This window comes from Ruditapes philippinarum, unplaced genomic scaffold (assembly GCF_026571515.1).
Source record: "Ruditapes philippinarum isolate M1 unplaced genomic scaffold, ASM2657151v2 ctg8117_1_1_1_1, whole genome shotgun sequence".
In the NCBI taxonomy this organism is placed as follows: domain Eukaryota; kingdom Metazoa; phylum Mollusca; class Bivalvia; order Venerida; family Veneridae; genus Ruditapes; species Ruditapes philippinarum.
The window spans coordinates 29996-44397 of NW_026855605.1; the positions used below are offsets into that span (position 1 = coordinate 29996).

Here is a 14402-nt window from a genome sequence, read left to right on the forward strand (position 1 = left end):
TGTTTAAATGAATGTATCAGAGGTGGCATAGTTGGTGAATAATTGAATATTGCAAATGCTTACTCTCAACCCTAGAACAATTTGGGTTGAGATTCTAATGACAGCATTTTAAAATCAGGTATATCAAAGTTGCTGACTTCAAAGATCTTCATACTTTAAGTGCCACATTACCTAAACAAATTACTGTGTTAGTGTGCCATAAAACAAAATTAAGCATTACAGAGCTGCATCATCCAGTTTGTAACTGTCCGGATATTTGCTTCTCAGTTTTACCATTCTCATTAAATATCTACAAAGAGCTTGTTTAAAATAAATAGCAGAGCTCCCAGGAATATTAGCTTTGACCTTATATTGATTGTGAATAAGCTAATCTACAAGGGCCTGGTCAATTTGATCGATAGTGGTGTAACATCAATTTAGCTTTCTAGTACACCTCTGAATACTAGTATGTACTGATTGAAGTATTGTTTTATACTAAAAACTGTGTAGACACACCCTAAAATCCATTTTTGAAACAAACCAGTACTAAGCAACAAGACTTCTTTCCTTGTGTTACAGGGTAAGAAAAATGTGCAGCCTAACTGGGACTCGAACCCGGGACCTTCGGAATACCGTTCTGCGGCTCTACCGACTGAGCTATCCGGCCGCTTACACATTTTCTCCCCTATTAAGTGAACAGTTCTGAACCGTGACATACTCCCCTGCTATATTGAAATTCGTCCTCGAATTTCACAGAGTTACAGAGCAATGTGAATTAAACTCTGAGCATATTCAGTCACGGTCCCCCGTTGGGCGCCAAATGTTACAGGGTGAGAAAAATGTGCAGCCTGACCGGGACTCGAACCCGGGACCTTCGGAATACCATTCAGCGGCTCTACCGTCTGAGCTATCCGGCCGCTTACACATTTTCTCCCCTATTAAGTGAACAGGTCTGAACCGTGACACTTGTTCAATTTGTAGATTACTAGTTTGATGTATTAACCACTGGACCATGCCAAGAAAAATATACAGTCTGAGTTTTTTGTAGGTAAAAGTTAACATATTAGTACAATGTAAAAGAAGATAATTGAACCAAATGACTTAATTTTATTTTGATCAAAAAGAAGTCAATTGAATCAAGTATGCACTTAGCTGATAATCTTGGCCTGTGTTTTAATATTGTATGCCAAATATAAACATTGTGGTGGTGTTGGTAGTTTCCACTACGGATCACAGCAGAAAGCCACATTGAATTTACCAGAACACAGTTAACCCACCACATTGTTCCTGGGCAGGCTGTCAAGCAGTTGCCCTTACTTTTGCAAAGAACTGTAACTTCTGTACATGTCAGAGAAAAGGTACAGAGCAAATAACAGTAGAAAAGATTTCATAATCACAACGAAAGTAACCTGCACTGTTCGGGAATCAAACCCCGGTTGCCCGACTCACAGGCCAACGGTCAACCTATTAAGCTAACTGGACGGTTATCCCAAATATAAACACATTCAATTAGGCAAACAGTGTTACTGGACTTCTAATCAATGAGATCTATTTACCAACAAAGTTTCTTGTTGATGCCCCTTATGGGTTCAAAGCTATAACCCGGACAAAGTTTAGTGAAAAAATCAACAAAGGGCACTAACTCCAAAATTAGGGAAGGTGGACTTATGGTTCTTTTGCATCGCACTTCTACTCAATGAGATTTATCTACCTACAAAGTTTTAAGTTGATATCTCTTATAGTTTAAGAGTTATGTCCCGGACAAGTATTTTTCTAAAAGCAAAACAGAGTTGTTTCTTTGACACTGTACTTCGCCTCAATGCCCTCTACCACTATGTCTGCTATGTGAAGTTTAAACAAATTATCTCCAAGGTTTTTCAAGTTATGCTTGGGACAAGCACAATGGACGGACAAGGCGGCAACTAAATGCACATGTAAAAATAAAAATGTCATCAAATAAAGATAACAACAACAAGTACACATGTATATCAAACAAAGAAAAGAAATCATGTTGATTCTATCCTGTAAAATTATGTAAAGAGTTACAGTTCTTGGACACTGCACTTCTTCTCCAAGAGATCTGTTCATCTATATGACTATAAAGCTTTAAGTTGTTACCTTCAACACCATTTGAGTTATACTCCTGACAAAAAAAAATGAGTAAGGAAATTTCTATGTGCAAATTATGAAAAAGAGATACGAGATAGTTTAAGGTTGATCTGCACATCTATGAAGTTACGAACTGATATATCCTTTTTTAAGCCCCAGACAAAAAAAAAAGAAAAAAAAAACCCTGACAGCTGGGATGAATAGCAGAAGTTGATTCCAGTAAATCGTCCTTAAAAATTTAAGTGCAAGGAGAATACATTTACAATCAAAAAGAAAAATAACTAAAATAAACATACTTAAAGCAGCATGCCTCCAGAATCATGCATATTTCTATGACAATGTATTTAAAGGTAAAAAACTTTGTAGTGAACACAGAAAGTAATTTCATTTATACATTGCAAATGGTATTTACATTGAACAACCCGCATAAATTACCAAAAAAAGGAGTAAAAAAAAACATGAAAAAAATAGCACTAACTGCATTAATTCACACTGTAGAAATATAATGATAAATATGGCAAAATCAGTCATTAATGGCATATAACGTGTTAATTATTAATTGCATCTTAAATCGTTTAACTGTTCTTAAAATCTTAGTACATTTTTGCCAAATTTGATTTTCTTGAAATATTTTGGCTTTAATATCTAGAGGCATGCAGCTTTGAAATAATAGCTGTCACTTAAACTATATGTTTACTGTGTAACAGAAGTGTTGCATTGGATGCTAAACATATGAAGAAAGACTATTTTAACACCTTTTTAATCCTTTGGTTTTAAGTCGCACTAACAATGAATGTTACAAATGTATGGTCATATCATATGGAAACTTTACATTTCTACACTAAAAGAATGTCTCGTCCTCTTCTGCATTGAAGTGAAGAAGCTCATGATCGATTCCAAGATGGTTGATGAGTTCTGTTAGAGTTGGTCTGGGTTCCGGCATGGCAGCATGTAGATCCTGTAATGCTTGCTGGGACACAGCTCTCCATTTATCTATCAAAGTTTGTAATTCTTCCAGATTATTCTACAAAAAAAACCCACAGACGTTTCTTAAAAATCTTTAAATTTTAACCATCACACGATGCCCTTCTTCAATACTATTTATACAGAAGATGTGCATTCTAAACTCTTTTCATGGAGAGTGTCAATCTTTGATTCTATGGCTTATTTCATTTATTTTTTAGCACTTCGCCTTAAAGTTAAATAGTGACCTTGTCATCTTATATTCTATTTCTACCCGTCAAACCTAAGACAATGTATATATGAGGCAATAAACATGATAAATACTGTACTCTTAATATTAATGCTTATTTGATAAATAACAAGATTTCTTCAAAAATGCATGATTGGGGAGAATATTTCTTAATATACATTATTCAAGACTGTCACTATTACCTTGAACAAATATATCTCCCAAATGCAAGACCACTCCATTTACCTTAACTGAACGGTGGAAACAGTGGCAAGGTAAAAGCACAAGTCATTTTCCAAACAATCCCTTGCACTCCTGACAGTGACTACATGTAATATAACAACTTAATAACTTTATATTATTATTATTATCATAGAAAGGTGAAATGATTTGGGACTTTATACGAATTTCATATTGTATAAATACAGAAATGTTAACACAAAGTTAATTATGTATACAAATCCCGGGTTAATGCAGGTGAAATACCTGGTACATACCTTTGATCGGTACATTTTAACCATCCTCAGCTTTCGTAGTTGTTCTTCCTTTGATTCTAATTCTTTCATTAAATTCCTCTTCAATACTGGAGGTAGCTCAAGGTCTGATTTTATCAAATTTTCATTGGAAATTTGTGAAGAATCTTCCATAGAATACTTTGTTTTACTTATAGAGCCACTGTTCTCCTGATCATTGTCTTCTATACTTGCTTCTTCAAAATTAAGCTTATTTACCTTGACCTTCAATGAAGATGACCTTGACCTTTGGGAAATCGGAGTCTGATTCAATGAACAATTAGCAGTACTGTAGCGTGTATCGAGTTGTTGGTTATTTAATCTATAGCTACAAAATAAAATCACAAGACTCTCAAATGCAAATATATAATTTTTCTCGGGATGCCTATCCTTATGATTGGAAAATAACTAAACAAAAATCATTCATTGCAAAATAACAATCTTAATCTACTTCTTAAATCATTCAAAACTGTATATTCCAAAAGAAACAATTTATTTTTTCAAAAACAATTCTCAAACAAATACCTGTCGAAAGCTAAACCAATCCTTCATTACCCTACTTTTTTATTTCAACAATCTCTTATCCAAAAATATCAATACTTCAAATAATCATTCAAATAGTTTCACATTGTTCTTTTGTCTTATAAATATAGCATCCTTAGTATCAGATATCTGAGATTTCTGCGTACTAGTAACTATAAGCTTTAACTTCAACCAAAATACTTCTAATCAACCGTTTGCCCGAGAGGTCTTACTGAAACAATAGAACATTTCAGTACCAGATATCTGAGATTCTGTGTACATGAAAATGCTACTATCATTACGATCCAACTCTTACAAGGACATAACCAAACATATTCCCTAAATACTTAAACTAAACAATTACTCAGAGATTTGACAGATATAGTAAAACGTCCTAAGTGCCAGATATCTGCGATTTCTGTACACTAGTATGTATTAACTACGTCGTTCCCTTCTATACACATACATATTCAAACCATCTTAAAATACCCATTTCTCAAACTTTCTTCTATCGAACGTTTGTCCATGAGGTTTCACAGAAGCAGCAAGATATTTTTAGCACCGGATATCTAAGATTCATCGGCACTAGTAAATATAATAGTGCTCTGATCTGCCCCACGGACGAAACCAAACTGAATCTTTTGCACTGCGAACGCTCCATTTATACTAGTGATTGAACCATCTCCGCAGTGAATAAAAACAATGATTTTGATTGGCTAATAAAAATAAAACGTTTCTTGATACTGATTCTAAAACAAAATCTTATAAGCGTCTGTTACTTAAAGTTATTTCTCTTATGAACTACTGTGAAACAACAGATAAACAATTTCAAATATAAACACTTTGAAGGATACCATAAAAGTTATACTGATTTTAACGTTAAAGATGATTAAAATACCTACTCTTTATACCATGATATATTTACAAATACATGATTATATTTTTCATATACAAATGGCAAACTTATAGAAAGGGGAGGCAATAAAGTTACCCATAAAGTACGTTTCCGTCACATTACCCACGCCTCCGACTTCATGCGCCCCGCATGTTTCTGATTAAATATCTTTACCTATACATGATTAAAATGGTGTGAAATCTTTAACTTGATTAAGCAAAAATACATCTCAGAATTTACAAAACAAATAACATAAAAACATGCGTATGCAATCACAAACTAAATATCAAACTAACTTTTCTTTAATGCTTTAAAACAAATATTCAAAAAATTACACAAACTTTATTCATTGCTTTTACATATAGACCCACATCAAAACAATAGCTTATTCCCTTTCATAAAATTATATATCTAGCAAATACTTCTGGTTCTTGTCTTGCAATTTTAAAACATAGTTCAAAATTACAAATATGTTCGACATAATCTCTTATTTTGTTTCATTTTTCAAATAACCTATACTCAGCCATAGTCTTTTTCAAAATCCAGTAAATATAAATTTTAAACAAACGTAGGTAAGTGATAAAGGTTTATTTATCAAAAATCCATTTGAAATCTATCAAATAAGATATATCCCACCGCTGCCACCAATTTTGTAGCGTGTATCGAGTTGTTGGTTATTTAATCTATAGCTACAAAATAAAATCACAAGACTCTCAAATGCAAATATATAATTTTTCTCGGGATGCCTATCCTTATGATTGGAAAATAACTAAACAAAAATCATTCATTGCAAAATAACAATCTTAATCTACTTCTTAAATCATTCAAAACTGTATATTCCAAAAGAAACAATTTATTTTTTCAAAAACAATTCTCAAACAAATACCTGTCGAAAGCTAAACCAATCCTTCATTACCCTACTTTTTTATTTCAACAATCTCTTATCCAAAAATATCAATACTTCAAATAATCATTCAAATAGTTTCACATTGTTCTTTTGTCTTATAAATATAGCATCCTTAGTATCAGATATCTGAGATTTCTGCGTACTAGTAACTATAAGCTTTAACTTCAACCAAAATACTTCTAATCAACCGTTTGCCCGAGAGGTCTTACTGAAACAATAGAACATTTCAGTACCAGATATCTGAGATTCTGTGTACATGAAAATGCTACTATCATTACGATCCAACTCTTACAAGGACATAACCAAACATATTCCCTAAATACTTAAACTAAACAATTACTCAGAGATTTGACAGATATAGTAAAACGTCCTAAGTGCCAGATATCTGCGATTCTGTACACTAGTATGTATTAACTACGTCGTTCCCTTCTATACACATACATATTCAAACCATCTTAAAATACCCATTTCTCAAACTTTCTTCTATCGAACGTTTGTCCATGAGGTTTCACAGAAGCAGCAAGATATTTTTAGCACCGGATATCTAAGATTCATCGGCACTAGTAAATATAATAGTGCTCTGATCTGCCCCACGGACGAAACCAAACTGAATCTTTTGCACTGCGAACGCTCCATTTATACTAGTGATTGAACCATCTCCGCAGTGAATAAAAACAATGATTTTGATTGGCTAATAAAAATAAAACGTTTCTTGATACTGATTCTAACAAAATCTTATAAGCGTCTGTTACTTAAAGTTATTTCTCTTATGAACTACTGTGAACAACAGATAAACAATTTCAAATATAAACACTTTGAAGGATACCATAAAGTTATACTGATTTTAACGTAAAGATGATTAAAATACCTACTCTTTATACCATGATATATTTACAAATACATGATTATATTTTTCATATACAAATGGCGAACTTATAGAAAGGGGAGGCAATAAAGTTACCCATAAAGTACGTTTCCGTCACAGTACTACATTTTGTTACTGTATTGTCTATTTCTTTTCTTTCCTCTGAATCTATACTGTACAGATTAGACTGTGTATGCCTTTTTGTTAGCAATGGTGACTGGTTGTCATGGTTACTAGTTAATTCATTATATGAATTTACATTATTTGATCTACCTTCTAAACACTGACGTTTCACATTTGGTAAAACTGGTTCTTGTCTAAAATGTACATTATTGTCTGTCTTTTCCTTGTCCAATGTTGTTGCCAAAATCTTTGGTTGCCTAGCAACTGGCTCAGGGGAAGCATGGTAACGACCACATTTCTTCAGTCTTTCTTTTAAACTACTGCTCAACTGTAATTCAAATAATACTATTTTACAGCATTCAAGACTATTCTACACTGTTTAAACTTTCAGTGCCTATTTAAAGATTTTTTTGTTTGTTAATTCTTAAAGTACATGTATGATGTTACTTAATACTATAGTATTCACATTTACCAGATATTTATATTAATAATTATACCTATTGCTGCATGGCTGCATATACATACATTGTAATAAATAATTACATTGATGTGTTACTCCAGTATAATTTGAACTTGTAGGAAACCAATTCAGTCAACAAGAAACTTGATTTAATTAAGAGTCACCTTTCAATTATTGATTAATTGCAAGCTCTTAAATAAGTATTTTGATGACAAGTATATTCTGCAATAAAATTAGGGATTTACTGATGCAGGATCCTGCATCCATGGCAATACCTAAAATACCTACCAGGATGCATTCAAGTGGATGCAGAAAAATATTGTAAAAAGTGAAAATAAACACTCTATATTTGGTGACTGTATGACTTCAAGTTGCCTTTAGAGGATGTAACATATACATGTAGCATTGTTTTATGAATAGAATTTTAGATCATGACATTTAAGGAGCATTATTATGTGTACAAGTAGAACAAGTTCATTTTAAATATATATTACTTTTCTGGTTAAAGATATGGGACATTTTTGTAACTGAATAATATTTTTTTAAGAAAGATAGACATATAAAAGAACATACATAAAAAGACAAGAAAAATGTTGTTAACAGTTGTTTTTAATTTAAATCATATTTTGAATCAGACCCTGTTGGAATGGACTATATACAGTGATACAAGTTGTATCCCCTTATTATATCCAGAGACATAGATAACATGTCATATCTTTATCTATCAAGAGAACACTCTGTGGCACACAGATACACAGGTACTAGTGGTGTGGAGCTCCAAATACCTTTAAATCCAAATAAATTGTATATTTTGTCAATCTGTATAGATATTGTGGGACTTAGAATGGCGTAACGGTTAAAGTGCAAGAGATTTTGAAATTTGACTTTTTTCATTTTTTTTTTTTTTTGAAACAGCATATATTAGATTTTATTGATATATAAGAAAATTCATGTGCTGAAACTGACAAGTTTATACATGATTTGGAATTTAAGGACAGGCATTTGGAACTCCACAGCGCAATGCGGAAAATAAAGAATAAGACTGTCAAAATCCTTGACAGAACTTACAGCAGCTGATGCCGGAGTCTTGCTCATTGTAACCCGAGTGTACATTAAAACCTGAAACAAAAAAAAACTGTTATCTTATGTACTTGGTTCCTATGATATCAAGGGTTCTATGATATCAAGGTATTTAAATTTTCTGTGACTGCTAGTAAAAGCAACACATGATGATGCTAACTAATATTTGTAAAACTTGCACACTAGATTCATTTTCATCTGCCATAAAATTTAATTTGGTGAATAATGAATGTATTTGTGTCAAGAAAACTATTTTATAAAACCTTCATATTTGACTACCATTTTCCTTAATGGTTTTTACACAGTCAATTAAAATATGTTATAAACACATATACTGACATATAGTCTGTTCATATAGTTTTAATTTTATAGCAAGTTAACTGTTGGAAGTTTTTCACAACTTAACTTGAAATTTTTGACCCATCTGTCCTTCCTTACTTGCTTTTTTTGGGATTACCTAGATACTGTAGTAACCTCCTCTGAAATTACCCAAAATGACAGACATTGAAAATATTCTAAAAAATGTCATTTTTATTGGTTCTTTTGAAATAATTTTTTGACAAACAGTTCTGGAAAAGATTCAATTATAAGATGGAAGAAAAATCTCATTAATTTATATTTAAATATTTTCCGATAAACGTTAAGTACCGTGATACCATAGAACCCCGGGCTACTGTAAAAAACGATTGCTTAATGTAATCGTTAACGATTTTGAAGCAGTATGATGAAGATAAAATGGTGCTGTAATATGTCGCGAAAACATGTGAAAGTATCAATTATATTACAAATGGTACTGCTATCTAAATTTATACATTGTGGAAAATATATTATTGTATTTATTATATTCAGTACAAACAAAATAAATAATTAATATCATCACCAAGGCCTTTAATTACTTAAGAGTGTCCTTTTGCTCATTTTAATTAAATTTGCCGCGGTCATAAACTGCCTAACTCAAATAACTGCCGAACTAAGGAAATCTCGCGGGATTTCGCTGACAAAGGCGGGTACTTCAAAGATGGAGAAATAAACACATTCGATCGTGATTCTCGGAACGTAGTGCTTACATTATTAGTAGTTTTCCTTTAGTATTTCTATAGTAAGTATTAAAGAATACATTCTTATTGCCAATAATGGCTTACACATGCAAGATTATGAATAAAACCTGCAAAACATCAAAATAAAAAGGTGGGTGGGGTAATATATTTTCGAATTTTTTTAAATTAAGCATTGTTGGAAAGTATCTCGTATACTGATTTTGGTATTTTTTAGAAGTACTTCAGTTGTTCATTTTACTCCAATGTGGTCAGAATCATTTACCTACGTGTCAAGTTTGTAAAATATAACCAAGCATTGTTCTTGTAAAACTTGAACTTAGAGAGTACTAAGGGGAGATAAACACTTTATGTTGGGACATGTATATTATTAGTAAGTGGTTTGTTTTAATTTACAAATTGTCATATTATTGTGTCTTACATTTCCATGACAGTTTAATTTCATGTTTGTTGCTCATTAAAATAGCATATATTTAAAACACTTAACCTGCCAGTTATTGATTGATAAGATTTTATTCATAGTTAAGGAAATTAAATTATTATTTGAATAAGTTACATACATGTGTGAATGATAGTACTATATACTATTAAAAACTGAGGTATTTTAAATGCAATTAAAAACCAAGTTCTATCTGTCTTGTGAAAATATTTCTTTTTGTGCGAAGTTTGAAGTTACTTAAGTTGAAGAGTCAGAAGACTATGCTTTGATTTTAAAAGAAAGTTTTAAAACAGCTTTCCAAAAAGGAAAATACAATGCAGAAAATCTGAAAAATCAATAATGAAAATTATTTGAAGTCCAACACTAGCAACTGAAAATGCAAAGCCAGACATTTAACAGAATTTTACTATTTGATTTCAATTAACATAGCAGAGGCGGTCTATACAATGTAGTGACAGCTTTTTGTTTTTCAGTCCTTTAAATATTTTTACCTCACCTGAGCTTACACAGGGTGAGCTTTTAAGATTGTTGAATGCCCGTCGTCTGTCCACATTTGTTCGTTAACACTCTAGTTTGTCACATTTTTGCCTCAATCATCACCATACTTTGTCAGGATGCTTTTCTAGGTCAAGTTCGAATTTGGGTCACCTTGGGTCAAAAACTAGGTCACATCGCCCAAATTGGGTCAAAAACTAGGTCACATCGCCCAAATATGGAAAAACCTTATTAACACTCTAGTGGTCACAGTTTTGACTCAATCATCATCACACTTTGTCAGGATGCTTGTCTAGGTAATTGCTCGCATGAGTTCGAAAATGGGTCATCTCGGATGAAAATCTAGGTATCGGGAGCTAAAAATAGAAAAATCTTGTTAACAGTTACACTTCAGTGGCTACTGTTTTGATCCAAATATCCTGGGAATTGGTCTGATAGTTTGTTTTGATGATTTCTGTGTCTAGTTTGAATATTGGTCACCTTGGGTCAAGAACTAGGTCATGTTTTGTTTTGATGATTTCTAGGTATAGTTTGAATATGGGTCACCTGGAGTCAAGAACTAGGTCACACTGCCCAAATATGAAAAACCTGGTTAATACTCTAGAGGTTACATTTTTGACTCAATACACTAGAGGTCACATTTTTGACTCAACAATCGTGAAACTTTGTCAGGATGTTTGTCTAGGTAATTGCTCAGATGAGTTTGATGGGTAAGGTGTGCGATCTATGGTCATCTTGGCTCTGCCTCTCTTGTTTTGAAAACTATTTTTATTTTAATTTCATAGATTTTTTATTTACTTTAAATACTGTTATAGAAGCTGTGTATTTTTCACATTGATGTGTGTAATTTGAAAAGCAAAGATGCAATCATTATTATTCATTAAGTATGAAATTGAATTTGAACTCATTGTATCTAATCTATTTTTTATTTTATATTTTATGTCTTTCAGCGTGCAATGTCGGCCATGAGGCAAAGGGAGGTTCTGTCTCCCATTGTCAGTACACCAAACATACCTCAAAGATATTCTCAATCATCTGTCAACTCACCATCTTTCGGCAAAGTCAATAGTAAGTACCACACAGCCTTATTTTATACAGTAAATACTGTAGAACATATGCAGAGCAATATCTGTTTGAAGACAACAATTTTAGTTATCCTTAGAAATGTTGCTCTTGAGGGGCTCAACTTTATTTGAAATCTTACTTTTTTGGACACTGTTGTTTGAAAGAGGTAATTGCTTTATAGAGGGCCGCTTTACAGAGGTATCACTGATGAGATATTAAACATCCTTCCATCAAATAAGTCCTAGCATCTGGGACAGCAGTGCTCTCAGAAATTCACTTCTTTTAAATCTGAGAAGAAATAGAAGATCAAAGAAGAAAGTTTTAAATCTAGTCTAATAACCATTGTTAAAATGTAGCTGAAGTAAAATATATGTTAATAACTTTATAATTCCAAATACCTCCAGATGTTACTTGTGGAACTTGAGAAATCAAACTTGAGAAAAATTTGCAGAATTTACTTTATATTTTATCACTTAAATTAAATGTATATTATCTGTTTTATGAGTAAAATGTTGAATGAATTACCTCCCTTTAAGAATCTAACTTGATATTTAGTGCTGAAATTAGTCAAATACAAGATGTTACATTTGGAACAAGTGAAGCGTAACAGCAATGAACTATCACATTTTAAAATCTTCAAGACTGTTTTCAATTAAATATTGATGATTTAAAGTTGACTTCTAAAATATGCAACAACTCTGTAACAGCTGTTTTTAAGAACTTAGTATTTAGTGACATATTTTAGAATATGGAAGTACTGGTAAAAGCATGCTTCACACTCACAGTGTCAGAGTGTTTCTATATACATTGTAAACAAAATTGATGAAAAATGAAAACAATGCCTTTTTATAAACCTCTTGATATTAAAATATGGATTTTAGTGTCCTATTCAGTGTGAGTCAACCTTTATTTGTTTTCTTTCTATCAATTAATTAGAACAATACTATTAAAGTTAGTGGAATGGTCTACAATTGGCATTTTTCCACAAGTATTTTAGATATTGATAAAAACAATTGGCATTTTTCCACAAGTATTTTAGATATTGATAAAAACAACTGAAGTGATTCATTTAGATATTTTTATAAAATGTTTCTTGAAAGAAAAAATATTGATAAAAGTTTTAAGTTATTAAATTTTAGTATGTACATTTATATGAGGAATATTAATATTTTGTTCAAGAGCAATTTATTATCTGCTATATATAGTTATGTTGTACTGGATCATGTATCTCAAACTCCATATTTAATTCTTTTATGGTTTGTTTTTATGTATGATACTTAATACAAATACTAAGGAAAATTGGTCCATAGTGTAATGTGTATATATATATATTGATTTTATGTATTTGTCTTGTTGCTTTTAATAAAGTCATGCTATTGTTATATTAATGAAAATACTAGTAATCAGGGCATTCATTGACCATGAAATCCTAAAGGGTCATTTTGACTAAGTTTTACCGGTTTATACAAGGTCAAATCCCCATGATTGTAACAAAATTTGACCCTCCAGTTAAAATCTTGAGGGTCAAAACAGGCCTTTTGGAAACTTGAAGGGTCAAAGAGTCATTTCAAGGGTCAAATGGACACCCTGAGTAATAAGAAATTCTCTTTTTTTCTGCAATATTTCATTGTTTAAAAGATGTCAGCTTCATCTGAATTACTTATACATGTACTCAGAGATCTGCCGAGGACGCGATTTTGCGCCATTGGCGCTAAAAAAATGAGAATGGCGCAGGAAAATCGGCAGCAAAGGGCCATGGGCGCATCTAAAATCTGTGCCAGACTTATAAGAAAACAAAACTGTCTGCTGGGTTATTTAGTCATCCAGTCAAAACTGGTACCAACAGCAACATGTTACCTATGCTCCTGTAATTACGCATATTCTTGAGGCTATCCATGCCCCTATAGCTTTTGTCCATGTTATCTACTTACCGCATTTCTTCTCATAATCCCTTTCCCAAACAGATACTCATTTCTACTACCGTAAATTTAATCCAATAAAACAAACAAACAAATTATACAATTATTTAATATTTAAAATGAGTATCGGTAACTGAAAAAAAAGTGTTGCTATTTTAAGAAATGCTGTAAGTTACAGTATAATCTGACAGGTGTTCAACTTGATCAACCCTAAGGTCACTCAAGTTCACGCAAGTTTTGGCTGATGAAGTGTAAAAAAAGATGTATATTTCGTCATCAGAATATTTGACAGGGTGATTAACCAATCAGAGAAACACTGTGCATGACTTTTTTTCATGATCAAAAGGTCTGTCGGCAAATGTCTTTGATGTATGCTGTCTACACAGAGGCATACAAGGGGCAATAAAATTCGTCAATATACAGTGGTAAGGGACATTTGGTGCAAAGTAGGAACAATTAAATGGATAATGCACAATATAAGACATTACAAGTAAGAACAACACTTACAAACTTGCTTGCATAATTTCAGTCGGCCATATTCCCTAGCCATGAAAGATAACTGCCTGTTTCCCTGTCTAAAATTCCACCAAATTATTCCCCTTTCAAATGAACTCGAAGAAGGGACTTTTTAAAAAGACTTTGTATTTATTTATTCGATTTTTTGTTCAGAAACGGACAATTTTTTCTTTACCTTTGTTTAATTTGCTTTCTATCAATATGTGGTTCCTATGGTAAACATATGAGTTTTGATGGTAAACAAATGAATTTTCTGAACCGAAAGTAAT

At 32.1% G+C, this 14402-nt stretch overlaps 2 protein-coding genes across 3 annotated transcripts in view; one reads left to right on the forward strand and one right to left on the reverse strand.

The window, feature by feature from the left end:
- Positions 1–1914: 1914 nt before the first annotated feature.
- On the reverse strand, positions 1915–9600 carry LOC132743867 (swi5-dependent recombination DNA repair protein 1 homolog). The gene is made up of 5 exons (XM_060732445.1): positions 9541–9600; positions 8633–8683; positions 7089–7432; positions 3778–4120; positions 1915–3112 (listed from the first exon to the last, which is right to left on the reverse strand). Exons 2-5 carry the CDS (start codon positions 8675–8677, stop codon positions 2930–2932), a joined length of 915 nt encoding a protein of 304 aa, XP_060588428.1. The 5' UTR covers positions 8678–8683; positions 9541–9600; the 3' UTR covers positions 1915–2929.
- A 5-nt stretch (positions 9601–9605) lies between these two features.
- The window catches only part of LOC132743866 (condensin complex subunit 2-like), a 28052-nt gene continuing 23255 nt past the window's right edge, over positions 9606–14402 (forward strand). Inside the window, exons 1-2 of one of the 2 annotated variants that reach the window (XM_060732442.1) lie at positions 9606–9743; positions 11584–11701. In XM_060732442.1, coding sequence (XP_060588425.1) covers positions 11590–11701 — 112 coding nt within the window. In that variant the 5' untranslated portion in view covers positions 9606–9743; positions 11584–11589. Of the gene's footprint in view, positions 9744–10033; positions 10073–11583; positions 11702–14402 lie in introns of those variants that run through there. The other variant, XM_060732443.1, reaches the window with a different exon arrangement.